The 16,805-nt window shown below is 38.6% G+C and overlaps 2 protein-coding genes across 26 annotated transcripts in view; both read left to right on the plus strand.

Annotated features, from left to right (window-relative positions):
* LOC102924344 (phospholipid-transporting ATPase ABCA3-like) overlaps positions 1-8,234 on the plus strand; it is an 88,225-nt gene extending 79,991 nt beyond the window's left edge. For all 5 annotated transcript variants that reach the window (XM_006985720.4, XM_076551402.1, XM_076551397.1 and 2 more), the window contains 4 exons: positions 1,363-1,533; positions 2,447-2,628; positions 7,504-7,577; positions 7,968-8,234. In XM_006985720.4, the coding sequence (XP_006985782.1) occupies positions 1,363-1,533; positions 2,447-2,628; positions 7,504-7,577; positions 7,968-8,108 (568 nt within the window). In that variant the 3' untranslated portion in view covers positions 8,109-8,234. The remainder of the gene's footprint in view (positions 1-1,362; positions 1,534-2,446; positions 2,629-7,503; positions 7,578-7,967) is intronic.
* Positions 8,235-10,276: 2,042 nt separating this feature from the next.
* The window catches only part of LOC102926841 (phospholipid-transporting ATPase ABCA3-like), a 136,367-nt gene continuing 129,838 nt past the window's right edge, over positions 10,277-16,805 (plus strand). For 5 of the 21 annotated variants that reach the window (XR_013044558.1, XM_076551431.1, XM_076551454.1 and 2 more), the window contains exon 1: positions 10,351-10,563. The gene's annotated coding sequence lies outside the window, so the exon portion shown is untranslated. Of the gene's footprint in view, positions 10,564-16,805 lie in introns of all 21 variants that reach the window. The other 16 variants (XM_042282808.2, XM_042282792.2, XM_076551463.1 and 13 more) reach the window with 12 other exon arrangements.

The following is a 16,805-nucleotide window of genomic DNA, read 5'->3' on the forward strand; positions in this document are numbered from 1 at the left end:
TAGCTTCATCCTGTTGCTGTGATAAAAACACTCTGACCAAAAGCAACTTCGGGGAGAAAAGGGTTCATCTGGCTTTCACTTCCAGGTCACAGTCCATCATCAAAGGAAGTCAAGGCCCAGACCTGGTCAGGATTGCTTACTGTTCTATGCACCATTATCTCCAACCTGGGAATTCACTCATAACCAATATTGTACAGATAGAATGTACAGAGGATGCTGCTTGCTAGCTAGCTTGCTGATAGGCTCACATTTAGTGAACTTTCTTATCTAGCTCAGGACCACCTACCTAGATGAGCCCTCTTGAATCAGTTCCTCACAGATATAATCACAAACCCACCTGATAAGGGAAGTTAATTACTTGATTGAGACTTCAGGTGATTTGAGGCTATGTCAAGTTGTCAGTTAATGCTACGTTGAATAACATCTTATTCTGTTGGGTATCAGATGCCAGTAACAGTTCCACATTTCATATCCTGATTCTATTTGAAATACGGCTTCTGAAACCTGAATAGGGTGTGTTTTCTTCTCCCTACTGTAGCAGGAATCTCAAAGAGTCTTATTAATAAAATCAAACCTGAGCCAGGTATTGGGGTGAATGCTGGAAGATCAGAGAGACAGAACAGGCCACAGCCACCTCACCTTGCCAGTTCCTCAGCTGGTCTTATTTCCTCAGACTGGAAACCTCTGTGTCCTTATCCAGAATGAATCTCAGCTGAACTGCTGCTTGAAAGCCTGAGAGCTTAACCAGCCAAATGCTTCTAGTTCCTGGTCTTCATACCTTATATACCTTTCTGCTATCTGCCATCACTCCCTGGGATTAAAGGCTGGCTTTCTGGGATTAAAGGCGTGAGTCACCATGCTTGGCTGTATCCAATGTGACCTTGAACTCACAGAGATCCCAGATGGATTTCTGCCTCTGGAATGCTAGGATTGAAGGCATGAGTGCCAACATTTTCTAGCCTAAGTATCTAGTGGCTTTTCTGTTCTCTGACCCCAGATAAGTTTATTAGGGTACACAATATTTTGGGGAACACAATACCACCACACCCTACTGTTCCTATAATTCTGTCTTGCAACAGAGAGAAATGTAGGCCTTCAAACTGGGGTGGGGATTATACATCCTAATAACAAGTAAACAAATGGAGCCCAAACCACACCTTCTACATTATATATGTGGATGCACTTGGTGTATGTACTTGGGCCTGATGCTTTGTTAAAGCCATACTGAATCTGCATGAGGATGTCTACATTTGTGTTTTGTTGGAACTGTCAGTACTAGGAGTGTCTGTGCTAAGTCTTTCCTGGATATAACTGTAGATAGAGTTTCACTTCTTCCATTTTCCCCCCTTCATTGATCTGAAGTGGAGGAAATAAACGTAGGCTGAGCACTGCTATTGCCACAATGGGAAAGCCTTCAGTTATCTTATTGGATGAACCATCAACTGGCATGGACCCAAAAGCTAGACGCCTTCTCTGGGACACAGTAATAAAGACTCAAGAAAGTGGAAAGGCCATCATTATAACATCCCACAGGTATGGCTCTTTGGAAGGCTTGGCTAAGGGTAGGCAAGAAATACAGTAGCTATACAGGCCAATTATTTGGGGTCCAGGACTATTGAACAGTATATTTGATTGAGTGATGAGTTTATTGTTAGGAATTAAGATTTGTGTTAATCCTAATAAGTGGGATAGCAAAGAATCTTCAGTGTATTTTTAAAAATGAAGAACAGATAGAGAACAGAAAGTTGGAGATATATTACATTTGAGGATTCAGTGTTCTGTTATTTATCCTTTAAAAATACACACTTCTCAGGGCTTGGGGAGATATCTCAATTAGTAAAGTGCTTGCTATTCAAGTATGAGGCCCTGAGCTGAATCCCCAGAACCCACATACAAAAAAAGAAAGAAAGAAAGAAAGAAAGAAAGAAAGAAAGAAAGAGAGAGAGAGAGAGAGAGAGAGAGAGAGAGAGAGAGAAAGAAAGAGGGAGGGAGGGAGGGAGGGAGGGAGAGGGAGAGAGAGAGAGAGAGAGAGAGAGAGAGAGAGAGAGAGAGAAAGAAAGAAAGAAAGAAAGAAAGAAAGAAAGAAAGAAAGAAAGAAAGAAAGAAAGAAAGAAAGAAAGAAAGAAAGAAAGAAAAACAACTGGGTGTGGGGGCTGGAGAGATGACTCAGTAGTTGAAAGCAGTTAAGCTGCTCTTCCAGAGGACCCAGGTTCAATTCCCAGCATCCACATGGCAGTTCATCACCATCTGTAACTCTAGTACCAAGAATCCAATGCCCTCTTCTGGCCTTCATGGGCACTGTACACACACACACACACACACACACACACACACACACACACACACACACACACACGTGCACGCAATATTTGGATGTACAGTGTACAGTTGCTTTCAATGAATGTCTGTCTTAGTCTCATGTTGTTTTGCCCCCTTGTTTTGCAAGCATGGAAGAATGTGAAGCTCTCTGTACAAGGCTATCCATAATGGTAAAAGGAAAGCTCACATGCCTGGGGAGCCCTCAGTACCTCAAGAACAAGTTTGGTGATGTTTATATTCTGAAGGCCAAGGTCAAGTCTGAGGAAACAGTAAAGGACTTTAAAAGTTTCATCAGATTAACATTTCCAGGTAAGTTTAATTGTTCCAATGGTGTTACAGATGTGTTAACTTCCGTGGTCTGTTCTCACCATGCATGTTTATGTTTGAAACCTCGTCTCCATGTATTACTGATGTTCAGTGATCCTCCATACTTCCTTTGTCACCACAAACCTCTGTTGCCAGGTTACACTAAGAAGTCTCCCAGACAACAGAGGCTGGCACCAAACTCTGACATCGCCTTCTAGGACCTCTTCCTAATTTGTCCTATCCAGATAAATTACACCTCTAAAGTCATATTTTAACCCAATTCTCATTTGTTTTCACACATTATCTACACAAAGCATTTAAGGGATGCTCCCCTTCACATTAAGCATCTTATTCTGGCGTTCAGCTATCAGTGCCAGTATACGGTTGTGAAATGCAGGCAAGCTCTAGCAGGTGTGTCTCTCCTGACAAAAATCCTTCTGCTTTTGAGTGACAACTCAGTAAGCACCTCTCCGCCCACAGAGAACAGTGCAAGCACTAGCAAGTATTTTCTCTTTCTCAGCCTCTTTCCTAACCATAAAGCACTGATGCAAGAACAATTTTTAGCAAACTCTTATAGGAGTGCATGGTGTGTCTCAGGCTGCTGAGTTGCAATTTCATCTTTTGGGCAATGCAAAATATTATTTGTTATACTGTAAGAAGGCAACTTTGAAAATATATGTTAACAATCAGTGGTAGAGCAGACATTGAGAACAGATGTGAGGAAAACCAAATAATCACTTTAGCATTGGCCTCAGTGACTATGATTTCCTCATGAGACATACAGATGTATGTATCCATAAAGAATTGACTGTGCTCCATACCAGTGAGTATATGAGCAACATAAATTGAACTTTTTTTTTCTTTTCTTCCTCTTCTTTTTTTTCAAGGGGAGGTCACAAGGGAGGGGTTCAACCCTGGGAAGACTGGGAAGTAAGTACTAATAGGGGTACATGATGTACAATTCCCTAATAATAAAAACATTATGTTGGAAAAACACTGAATTGTAATATCTTCACATAACAAAAATTTTACATCAAAAGAAAAAAGAATGTACTTGTAATCTTACTAAACAAACCTGTGGTATGTGTTCCTATACATGGTATGTATATGTGCATATATATGTGTACAGGTATGTACCACCTGTGCATGAATGTGTGGAGGGCAAAGTTGAGGTTGGACATTTTCCTCTATCACTGTCCACCTTATGCTTTAAGGCAAGATCTCTCCCTGAACCTGGACTGGCTGATCTGTCTCTGACCTGGGATGGCTCAATGCATGATATGCCTGTCATGGGGACGAGAAGCTGAGTTTGGATGCTTCTCATTTCATTACTATTCAAAGAACAAAGAGCAGGACCTTCTTCTTTCCAACAAGCTGCAGGACAGGGAATACTTTCAAGTTTGATGCCAAAACTAGTCACAGACACTTGAAAAAAAATTACAGGCCAGTGTCCCTAATGAGCATAGCAAAGAAATCCTTAACAAAATACTAGCCAACTTCATTCAAGAGCACACAAAAATGATCATTCACCATCACCAAATGGCTGATGTATCACTTAACATATACAAACCTGTAAATGTAATATCAAATTAGCTGAGTAAACAACAAATGTATTCACTTATCTTAATGGAAACAGAAAAACCTTTAGACAAAATCCAACATTTTGTGATTTTAAAATTTTTCAACAGATTAGATACAATAGGAATTCTCCTCAATACTTATAATATCATATGCCACAAGCCCACAGCTGACATCAAGTTCTATAGTATGAAGCTGTGTGGTGGTTTAAATGAGAATGAATGCTTGGTTCCCAGTTGGTGGAACTGTTTGGGAAGGATTAGGAGGTGCTGCCTTGTTGGAGGAGGTGTGTCACTAGGGGTGGGCTTTGAGGTTTCAAAAAGGCCATACTATTCTCAGTTAGCTTTCTCTCTGCTGGCTGCCTGCAGATCAGGATGTAAAGCTCTCAGTGACTGATACAGCACCATACCTGTATGCTTCCATCCATAATGATCATAGACTTTACTGCCCTCTGGAACTGGGAGCCCCCAATTAAATGCTTTCCTTTATAAGAGTTGCTTTGGTCATAGTGTGTCTTTACAGCAACAGAACAGTGACTAAGACAAAAGTCAACAACTTTCCTTTTTTAGAAATCAGTAAAAAGTTGGTGGGGGTATAAATTAGTATAGCCAGTATTTTTTAAAAATGGAAATTCCTTTAATAAAAATAAAAATAGCACTAGCTTATGATGTAGCAACCGACTGCTGATTATATATCCAAAACAAGTAAAAAAAAATGTCAAAGTGATACATGCACTCCCATGTTTACTATAGCATTACTCACAACAGTCAAAAAAGAAAACAATTTAAGGATTTGTTGTGGAATGACGGATACATATGATACACATATGGGAGCTAGCATGCACATAACAGTAGGGAAACTACCCCTAAAAAAGAAGGAAATCTTGTCATTTGCGGTAACATGGATGAAGCTAGATGGCATTATATTCAATGAAAAGAGCCATGCATAAAAAAACAAATGCCATATGATCTCACTAAGTGATCAACATTTAGATACTGGATCTAAGGAAGTTGCATGGAAGTAGAGTTGATTGGTACTTAGTGGGTGTATGGTGGGGTGAGGTTGGGGAGATTTTGAACAAAGAATACTGAGGTGTTATAGTCACTGTTCTACTCCTGTGAAGAGACACCATGACCAAGGCAACTCTTATAAAATAAAGCATTTAATTGGAGGCTTGCTTACAGTTTCAGAGGTTTAGTTCATTATCATCATGGCAAGGAGCATGGCAGCAGGTAATTGTGGTGCTGAAGAAGTAACTAAGAGCTACATCCTAATCCATAGGCTGAGAGAGAGAGACACTGGTCCTGGGGTGGGCTTTTGAAACCTCAAAGCTCAGCCCCAGTGACATACTTCCTCCAACAAGGCTACACCTCCTAATCCTTTTCAAATAGTTCCACTCCCTGATGACTACACATTCAAATATATGAGCCTATGGGGGGACATTCTTATTCAAAACCACAACAAAAGGAGATAAATTATACAGTGTGATGACTATAGTTAATATAGTATACTCTAAAAATCTATTATAAACATAAAAAGATAGGTATTTGAGATACATTTTTAGATTTATTTAATTACATATGTGTGACTATTTTATTTGCATGTATGTCTGTGTACCAGACATGTGCCTGGTGCTCACAGAGGTCAGAAGAGGGTGTCAGATCCTTGGAACTAGAGTTATGGATGATTGTTGGCTGTCATGTCAGCCCTGGGAACTCAACCTTCATCCTCTGCAAAACCAACTGCTTCTAACCATTAAGCCATCTCTCTAGCACCAAAAGATACCATATTCTTAACTCAATTTAGCCCTTCTGCATCCATATGTACTTCATTATTATTGTTATATTAATTTAAATAAGTAAGTAGATGAACTGAAAAAATGGAAATGTCTTCAAGAGTTTTGGAGATATTGCTTATTTGTATGGGGTGTAAAAACTGGCCGGGCGGTGGTGGCGCACGCCTTTAATCCCAGCACTCGGGAGGCAGAGGCAGGTGGATCTCTGTGAGTTCGAGGCCAGCCTGGTCTCCAAAGTGAGTTCCAGGAAAGGCGCAAAGCTACACAGAGAAACCCTGTCTCGAAAAAGCAAAAAAAAAAAAAAAAAAAAACTGGGACATTGCACCTGATAATGAATGAGTAAATACTACTTGACCTAGATGGGTGGTTTTTTCAGTACTCTTAAAAATAAATGTATTATGCTTTATATTTGAAATATGCCACAATGAAAGGAGCTCTATATGATCATACAATAATACATGCATTAAGATTAATATTAACAAAATCCACACACATTTCAAATATGTCATTTTCTTTAAAACATTTTAAATTAAAACATTTAATTAAAGTTGTAATAATTTATAAATTTGCATAAGTTAATTATGAACTCACTTCTTCCCTCAATTGTATTCATAGTCTTATCTTTGAAAAAAACAAAAACCAAAAAACAAAAAACAAAACCAAGATCATAGTAGTATGATTGGTAGTTTCTGTACATGATTTCTCCTTGCACATGGAAGGACATTGTGTAATCATGAGACAACCTTGTTGTCTTACTTTTCTATTGTCATGAAAAAACACCATGATCTTGTCTTTTATAAGACAACTTACAAAAGAAAGCACTCAATAGGGGCTTACAGTTTTAAAGCATTAGTGTCCATGACCACCACAGCAGGGAACATGGCAGCAGGTAGGCACACATGGTTCCAAAGCAGTAACTGAAAGCTTTACGTCTTGATCCACAAGCATGAGGCAGAGAGAGAGAGAATTATCTGGGCATGGTATGATCTTTTAAAACATCAAAACCCACCTTTGTGACACACCTCCTCCAACAAGACCACACCTCTTAATCCTTCCCAAAAAGTTCCACCAAACTAGGGACCAAACACTCAAATATATGAACCTATGGGGGCCATTCTCATCACAACCATCATACTTGTTCTTCCTCCTCTCTCAAAACTGTGCCCTCATACACACACAACCAGAAAATCTCTATCTATCCTCAGCATTATGTTTAGGAATAAATACATTAGTATTTTAAAAGCTCAAACTTTTACACTGGGACACGAGTTGACAATTTACTGAACTTAAAAGCATCAACAACTGTTGTCAATTCCCTACAACAATTTACTATATATGTATACCAAAAAAGAGCAGGTTTTGGGGGGAAGGGATCACATCTCCTCCTGTGTTAACCCAACTCTTCACCTTCATATGATATATAACATTAAGCAGATACAGCACTATTTTGATAATTTTTAAAGAAATCTGTAAGATTACTCACCTGTCCTATTTTCCTGTCTTAGGTAGTGACTTGAAGCAAGAGAATCAAGGGATCCTTAATTACTACATTCCCAGCAAGGACAACAGCTGGGGAAAGGTGATCAGAAACTGCCCTTTCTACCACTGCATGTTAGGGGAGCACTAACAATTAGGGAGTACTTGGGATCCAGGCAGTAGAATTGTGCCTGACATTGTGAAAGCTGTGGGGTGTTTATGTTCCTCTTCAAATGCCTAGAGTTTAAATGTCTTTGATTACCACCCTTAAATTCCATTATTAGTTCATGTCCATCAAAAGGATGGAGACAGAAAACTGCCTCCTCCATTTCTCAACTATCTGTTTCTTTTATGTTCTGATTTTGCCCTTCTGTGTGTTCTTCTGTCTAACTTAATATACTTGACAGAAACTGGGGAAAGGAGGAGGAGAGGCTCCTCTGGGAGCTAGAGGGAGACTGCAAATGGCAACTGCATGCTTTTGTTGTTGTTTAAGATGTTTGGCATTTTGGAGAAAGCAAAGGAAGAATTCAATTTAGAAGATTATTCCATCAGTCAAATCACCCTGGACCAAGTCTTCCTGGCTTTTGCTAATCAAGACAACACAGGAAATGATTATGAGACAGAGGTGCCTTGAGATTCAGTTACAACTGGTGATACTGATTTGGACTTCAGCTGGGTTGATGGGAAGGACATCTTGTGCTTGTATATCTTCATGTAAATATATTTGTGTAATAAATACTTCCCTGAAAGAAAAAAAAAATGTGTCCTCTTCACTGAAGATATATCTGAATGTCCTGTTTCCAATATGTAAAAAAAATCTAAAAACTTTTCTTAGAGCCATTTTTTCTCTCCTAGAAAAATGAAAGTGCAGCTTTCATCTTTGTAAGAACCTATTCTCCCATAGTCTAAGTACTTGAGCATAAACATCTAGCAGTGATGGTGCCATCACATTTGCCCAAGTAGAAATGCATTCATTTTAGCAGCTGACTGTGGACAAGGAGAGCATAAACATGCAACAAATCAAATTTTCCACAAACATGCACACAAAAATATGCACACACACACCAACTTATTCCCTGATATGTTTAAGTTAAATCAATATCAAAGTTTGATATTACTATTTCCAAAATTCCAAATAATGGACTTTTCCTTCAATGGTAGAAAGAAAAATTGAAGGGCATGTACAGAAAAAAAATGTTCCTTTAAAAATAATGTACTTTTCTTTCTATTCTTGCTTCCCCTGTAATAAAGAATAAGAGAGTAAAGTATAAATGGAGCGATACAAAGGGTTGTTTTTTTTTTTGTTTGTTTTTTTGTTTTTTTGTTTTTTTTTCCTGATTCTTGTCTAGAAAGTTGGTATCCTCTAGGGGGAGTTCTGACATCTTACCATCTCTCTGCAATTCATGAGCCGACAAGTAGGATGACTCTTGGTAGATCTGCAAGACAGTCAATGAAGCTGCTGTGTGTCAGGATGATTTCTTCAGTTTTCAGTCTCTAGTTGGAACTTTTCAATTATATAATAATATCCAGAGCCAGTGAGACAGCTCATTGGGTAAAGGCACATGTTGTCATGCTCAACAACCTAAGTTTGATCCCCAGGACCCCCATAGTAGAAGGAGAGAACTGACTCCAGCTAGTTGTCTTCTGATCTCCACATTCAAGTGATATGCCCTTACCCCAAACAAATAAAATGTAATTTTAAGTAGTTTGAATTGTACACAGAAGACACATTTCTGTTCTTTTTATATAAAGAAGGATTTGATTTTTATGAAACTCTAGGACCATCAACACTCTTTGTAGCTTTTCCTTTGGTATATGTAGCGTGATGCAAGTTAGCAGAAAGGTATGATTAATGTCTAAAGCAACGTTCACTGCTATCCCGTTTCCTGAGTGGGAAAAGCTATGCTTCTGTGTTGGCCTTACAACAGCACATATACATAGGGTATAGATTGAGCAATAAAAACACCTTCATGGTGGCCATGATGAGGAAACAATGTATGAACAGCACAACACTCCAATAGGAACTTAGACATACATATGATGAACATTCCAACAAATAACAGCAGAATATACATCCTTCTCAAGTGTATCTGGAACATTCTCTAGAATTCACTGAATCTTAAGCCACAGTAGGGGTGGGTTGGTGATTTGGTTCAATGGTAAAGCACTTGCTTAGCAAGCACCTGGGTTTGGTTCACAGCTCTAACAGGAAAAACAAAGCAAGACTCAATTTAAAAATACTGATATTTTACAACCTTATCTACCCAAGATGGTTAATAAAACTAGAAATAAATAACAGATGAAATAGTGGAAAATTCACACGTATTTGAAAATTTAAAAACTATGAATTATGAGTCAAAAAAGAAAACAAATCACAAAATGTCTTCAGAAAACGAAATAAGATCACAACATACCAAACCTCAAAAGGCAACAGCCGAGCTGAGGAAAATGTGTAGCTATAAATGAAGATTTCTAAAACAAAGAAATAATTTCAAACTGTATGCCTATAAGAAGTAGAAAAATAGAGGAAGCATACCCTAGCAAACAACAAAACCAAAAAAAAAAAAAAAAGAATTGACAACAGAGAAACATCAGTGAAAACAAAATTTGAAAACAGACACACTGACAAATCTTTATCTAGAATACGAAAAACTGAAAACCTGAACACTGTTGCAGTCAGAAATGAGGGCAGAGACATTACTACAAGATTTTTAAAAAGTGTTAATATTCCCTCACCACAGGCACAGTCCTCGGCTCCTCGGGCTCCGCCCCTCCCCCACACTTCCGGTCAGAGGAAATGCCGCTCCGGTAGCCACGTGATCCAGGTATTGAGAGGAAGTGCCAGTCCCGCTAGCCACGTGACCCGGTAGACACGCGCCCCTCAGAGGAGGAAGCAGGGGCTGTGGCGGCGGCGGTTGTGAGGCCGGAGTGGTGAGAGTCGGGGACCTCCGCGGTCAACTTCCTGGTCAACTTCCTGAACTCCCCGCCCGTCAACTAGAACTCTGCGAGGTTTGAAATACATTTGAGGGCCGGGCTGGGCTGGAGCTTCCTGAGGAACAGCTCAGGTTTCAGAAGAGCAGTTTGACCTGGTAACTCCCGCCATTTCCCATATAAGGAGTGCGGAAGGCAGGCTGCCCCGCCTCTCACCGTTCCCCGGTGTGTATTGGAAAACAGAATGGGTAGGACTGCACAGACCCCGAGGTTGCTCCAACTTAAGAAATTTAATGAGCACGGCAAAGTTCAGGCCCGTTTTTGAAAAGGAAAAAAGGAGAAAATGTTATTTTAGAAAAGCAAAAGCTATTGGGCTCCTCCATAATTTCTCACTTTTTAGTAAAAGGAAGTTGCTCCTCAACATCTTCCACGGGAGCCAGAAAACTTTTAACTCTCCTGTGACATAGGTACTTTTTGCTCCTGTAGTCTCATGATTGGATCTTGATTGAATGGTGACAGTTAATGAATCCACCCAGAACTGACCTCACTAATCACTTTTTCTTTTTCTGCACTTTGAAAATACCTTTGGTCAACATTTGTCAGTTTTATTGTGTGTCTTAGACACTGTCTTAAGCAGATGCCAATTTTGCTTCAGAAAATTGCATATGAAAAACACTTTTTATTAGATTTCTTTTAATTCGATACATACAAATTATACACGTTAAATATTGTGTTATGTTTTGATGTCATATATTATTGCCTAATGATTAGGTCAGGTTAAATATGCTGGTTAACTTATTTTTTTATGATGAAATTTTTCAAAGTTTCAAATTTTTTCCCCTAGCTCTATGAAATATCCAGTGCTTTATAGTCATCTCTGGTCATCCTGTTGAGTGATACCACACCAGAACTTAGTACTTCCATCTGACTATAGCTCAGTACCCACTAATCAGTATTCCCTACCCTACACCCATCCCACCCACCCTCACCCACCCTGTCTTCTGCCTCTGGCAGCCACCTCAGCGTCCATGAAATGAACTTCTTTTTTTGTTTGTTTTTACATCCCACATTCAAGAGAACCACAGTGCTTATCTATCTGTGCCTGACATTTCACCTAACATAACATTTAGTTAAATCTATGTTGTTGCAAGTGACAAGATTAAATTATTTTTGTTATGGGTCTGGGGTCATTTAGAGATTCACCAGACTATTAATAAATTTTTAACAAATTGGAGGCTTTTTATGTAGATACTGACATCAAGACTGCACCTGAAAGTGCCCGCAGATGCAACATTTAGGCATATCAGCCCAGGGTTTATAAGGACAAAATCCACAAGATTACATGTATTCTGCCTACCTGTAGACAGGGTCTCATTTTAACATGTCTTGTGGTTATATTTGTCATCTTTTTGAGCAAAATAAATAATCAAGACTTAAAGGAAAAAAAAAACAGAAATAGGGCTGGATTGATGGCTCAGTGATTAAAAGCACTGGCTGTTCTTCCAGAGGTCCTGAGTTCAAATCCCAGCAACCACATGGTGACTCACAACCATCTATAGTGGGATCAGATGCCCTCTTCTGGCATAAAGGCGCACATGCAGATGGAGCACTTACATACATAAAATGAATAAATAAATCTTTAAAAAAACAGAAATAGCAGTTAACCTTATAACCTATTATCTTACAAGAACAGCAAGTTTTACAATATCAGTCAATTTTAAGAATAGTCTTCAATGTCTGGGGGGAAAAGGGAAGTGGGCTGCTAGGGTACAGCTTGTACATGTTAGAGGCATTTTTTTTTAATCTCTCAAGAATTGTAATTAAAATCTTAAATATAATTAACCATCACATTTTTATCAATAAATAGTGGGAATTAAGTATATGCACTTATTTTCTTTATCACCTAATGGGAAAAAAAACACATTTTAAACACATTTATTTATTGTGCAGTGGTAGTACATAGAGACCATAATATATAATTATCTTAGGGTTTATTACTGTGAAGAGACACCATGACCATGGCAATTCTTATAAAGGAAAAGCATTTAATTGTGGCTGGCTTACAGTTGAAAGGTTTAGTCCATTATAGTCATGGTGGGAAGCATGGTGGCATGCAGGCAGACATGGTGCTGGAGAGGTAACTGGGAGTTCTACATCTGGATCTGTAGGCAGCAGGAAATGACTGTCACACTAGACCTGGCTTGAGCATCTGAGACCTCAAAGCCCACCCCCTAGTGACACACTTTCTCCAACAAAACCACACTTCCTCCAACAAGACCATACCTCCTAAAAGTAACACTCCCTATGAACTTATAGGGATCATTTTCTTTCAATCCATCACAATAATTTAAAATGATAGTATTGTTAGCCAGGCATGATAGAGCATGCCTTTAACCCCAGCAGAGGTAGGCAAATCTTTGGGTTCGAGGCCAGCCTGGTCTACATATCGATTTCCAGGACAGTCAGGGCTATGTAGAGATACCCAGTGTTTTGTTTTTGTTTTTTTGTTTTGTTTGTTGTTTGTTTTCTTTTTAAAAAGGTAGCATTGGAGATGTATCACTTGGGTTTGAGAACCCTAGGGGCACCTATTTTGACTAGTTATGAATCTTGTAATACTTTCCACTATTGAACCTACAGACACAAGGAGAACGACTACTGACCACAAATTAAGGCCAAATCAAGGCAAGCTTAATTGTGTACACAGGAGCTATTTCTCCCAATGCAGGGTTTAGAACAGCCCTGAGCCAGTTTCTCAAGCTCTTATTATAGGGGGATTTTGCAAGCGTGTTACAGAAGTGAGACCAGGCAGTTGAGGCAGAAATCTTCTGGTAACATCTGTTATAAGCCCCATTTTGTGGCTATGGATTGGGGCATAGCCCAATTCCAAGTAAACAGAAACTTAAGTGGACTAGAATATCAAAATAGCTCCTAATTACAAAAATAGATTGGGCTGGCTTCTCACCCATGCGTTACCAAAATAAGCTTCTTTGATGAGATGTGAGAACTACACTTATCTGTGAGTAAGAGTAGTTAGATTAGTTAGAAATTATATTGACTTAGAAAAATGGTAGAAATAGATTCTCCTTCAAGGTGTCTGTTCACTCCAGCCACAGGAAGTTGGCCAGGTTTGCAGTATCAGGCATGAATTTTCTCCTGATGAGCTGGTCTTTGGGGAAAATCATTGGAGAAAAGGCAGAAAGATTATAAAAGTCAGAGGATCAGGATCCCTGCACCTAGATAATATCTTCTTGACATGACAGGAAAGCTGCACACAGGAAACATGAATGATATGGTTGGCCAAACAACTGCACAACACCAATTGGCATGCCAAGATAAGTGAGAGCTGTTTTACAAGACTTCACCACTAGATGAAGAGCTACAAGCAATCCAATCAGTGGCTGCTGAGAGAGATAGAGAATCTGTTTCTTCCTGGGACAAACATCCTGATGATTTAAGTAATTCTAAGTGATTGGCTATGAGTGCATGTACATATGAGCAATACTAAATGGACTCAGTAGGTTATATATAAACATAACTATAAGCAACATGCAGAGAAACTACTCTATGGGTAGAAAGAAAGGTTTATTGGGGATCAAGTTGCCAAAGCCATCTCTCAAGACAGAGAGGAGCAAGACTGGCAGAAAAGCAAGCAGATTTTATATGACAGGCAGCAGGGTGGGAATCCTTGTGATAGGCTATCCATATTGCCCTGGAAGTGGGTGCCCTTGTCTAAGGGAGTTGGTTTTTGGGAGAAGGTTAAGGGAGGTTCCTGAAGGATTAAGACCTCCACCTTATGAGATCTGCTTTTCTGATCTCCTGGTTTACCCAATAGCAATCCTTTTATTGCTATTAAGGCAAAGTCACCAGTGCTGCCATTTTGGGAAGAACAGGGGTTTGGGACCTAACAATAAGAATTAAATAAGAAGAGGTCATGAATTTGAGAGGGAATGGGGGAGCACTGGAGAAGTTGGAGGGGAGGGATCTAGGTGAGAATGATATAAATATAGTACTTACATATGAAGGTCTCAAAAATTAAATTAAAAATAATAGCAAAGCAGGAAATTGTTTACTACCCATTAAAGTATGAAATAAGACATTTTCAGGAAGTTGGAACCACTTACTAGGCTCCAGTTTAGTCTTAATTTGCAGATATTCTGCTATTTGAAATAATTATTCTCCCCTTTTTGGTATATTTCATTTAGTCTTAATCAGCATAGATTGGAGTTTTGCCTCTTGAACTTTAGATGAATTAGAGCTAATGTCTATAACTTTCATTATCCATCAATATTATGTTGAGATTTATTTCTACATAGTTATAGTGGGTAGTTGCAGTTCATCATTTGCATTACTTTGTGACATTTCTTTATAATTATATGCTGTAATTTCAATTATTACTAACTGACTTTGGGGATTTTAGACTTATTTATATATTACAAATTATTATTATGATATTATTTAATATCAATATGGATAGCCTATATATTTGTTTCTATTTTTATTACTGCAAGTGTATTTGTATTTCATTTGGATAAATATATTATTATAGAATTCATCTCACTACTTTTGGTAAATAAAGAAAAACTGTGTTTCTAAATGCTCATAAGAAATTGTAATTTGTGATTCCATTGCAGTATTTTAGAATTTCTGGTACTCGGCATCTTTCTGAGCAACTGGAATTATCCTTTTTTTATTTATTTTTTATTGTACATTGGTGTTTTGCCTGTGTAAGGGTGTTGGTTCCCTGGAACTGGAGTTACAAACAGTCGTGAGCTGCCATGTAGGTGCTGGGAACTGAATCCGGGTCCTCTGGAAGAACAATCAGTGCTCTTAACCACTAGGTCATCTCTCCAGCCCCTGGAATTATCTTTTAATGACCTTTAAATTTGATATACTTTTTGTTTTTCTTTCTTTAAAGTTTCTATAGATCTAAAGGGATGTCCCCTCTTTTTGTTTTTCATACCCTTTTCCTTTCCCTTTTTAGTTTTATTAGGGTTCATCAGATTTTAAATTTGTTGATTTTATGTTATGTTTTATGTTCTGACATTTTGTTGTTAAAAATTCAAATATAGCCATGCAGTGGTGGCACATGCCTTTAATCCCAGCACTCGGGAGGCAGAGGCAGGCGGATCTCTGTGAGTTCGAGGCCAGCCTGGTCTACAAAGCGAGTTCCAGGAAAGGCATAAAGCTACACAGAGAAACCCTGTCTCGAAAAACCAAAAAAAAAAAAAAATTCAAATATAATATAATTTAGTGCACAGAATATATATCTATATATCCCCACTTAGATTCATGCTTCTATTGGTTCCTGACATACTGTGTTCCTGTCAGGTTTACTGACTTTACAACATTGATACTGTGTCTTTCACAATGAAAGACTTGTCTGTCTTAGTAGAGACATGTCACATTAGTAGAGAATATTGATTTTGATTCCAGGTAAACACAGTTATACAGTCACTGTCTTGCTTCTTCATGCATAATCAGCATCTAGCAGTTCTTGCATATGTCTCCATAACTAAGTTTGCAATAATTTGTTGGATAGCTCTGCTGTCTAGGATGTAGTTCTGTTAGATAGGGAAGATTAGCCAGCAGCTCTAGGTTTGGTATGTGTTTGACATTCATTAGTTTCTATACGTGAGATGGACATAAGACCACTCTAGTGGGTCATAGTAAAGTCAGCTGTGATATAACATGCTCAGAACTGGGAATGGAACAACTCTTCAGAAAACTATATACAGGTTCCAATAGACCTGGGCAGGTATTATATGGTGCTCCCAGCAATGAAGCACTCATTGAATGTGGATGGTTAGCCTATCCTCCATAATCAAGCCTGTTGGCTGGTGCTAATAATCAGATGGGCTAAGTGCCTCATCTCCATGATAAGGTAAAGCCCCTGTCAGGAACAAGATACTAGTCACTGAGAGCCACCACACCCTTAATTTGTTCCAGCTTTCAGTAAGTGGTCTAGTTGTGATGATTCTGTCAATGTTCCAGATGAACCAAGTTAGTACCCTAAATACTAGAGAAGTTGGGTATCACCCTCAGCATCTCTTTTACAGGAGAAGTCAGAGGCCAAGGATATCCTTCTCAGTGCTGCCATATGCTACTTGATAAAGGGATGACATAGTCAGAATGAACCATTTTCTTATTCTTTCTAATGTAGCTTTTCTGATGTTCTTCTGCTTTATTGGGTGGTATAAATGTACTCCCTTTTCCAGAACTCTTATAAAGATTCTTTTAATGTTTCTGTTGGCCATTTATCATTTTTTTCTTTCCTTTTCTTTTAGTCTATTGTCAACTTTTTCTTGCTTTCAAACTGGATAGTTTAGTTTGACCTAATTTCAAGCTTATGGGTTCTTTTGCCTATTCAAATATTCCACTGCCCCATCCTTGATTTAAGTCT

This window comes from Peromyscus maniculatus, chromosome 1 (assembly GCF_049852395.1).
Source record: "Peromyscus maniculatus bairdii isolate BWxNUB_F1_BW_parent chromosome 1, HU_Pman_BW_mat_3.1, whole genome shotgun sequence".
NCBI lineage: Eukaryota > Metazoa > Chordata > Mammalia > Rodentia > Cricetidae > Peromyscus > Peromyscus maniculatus.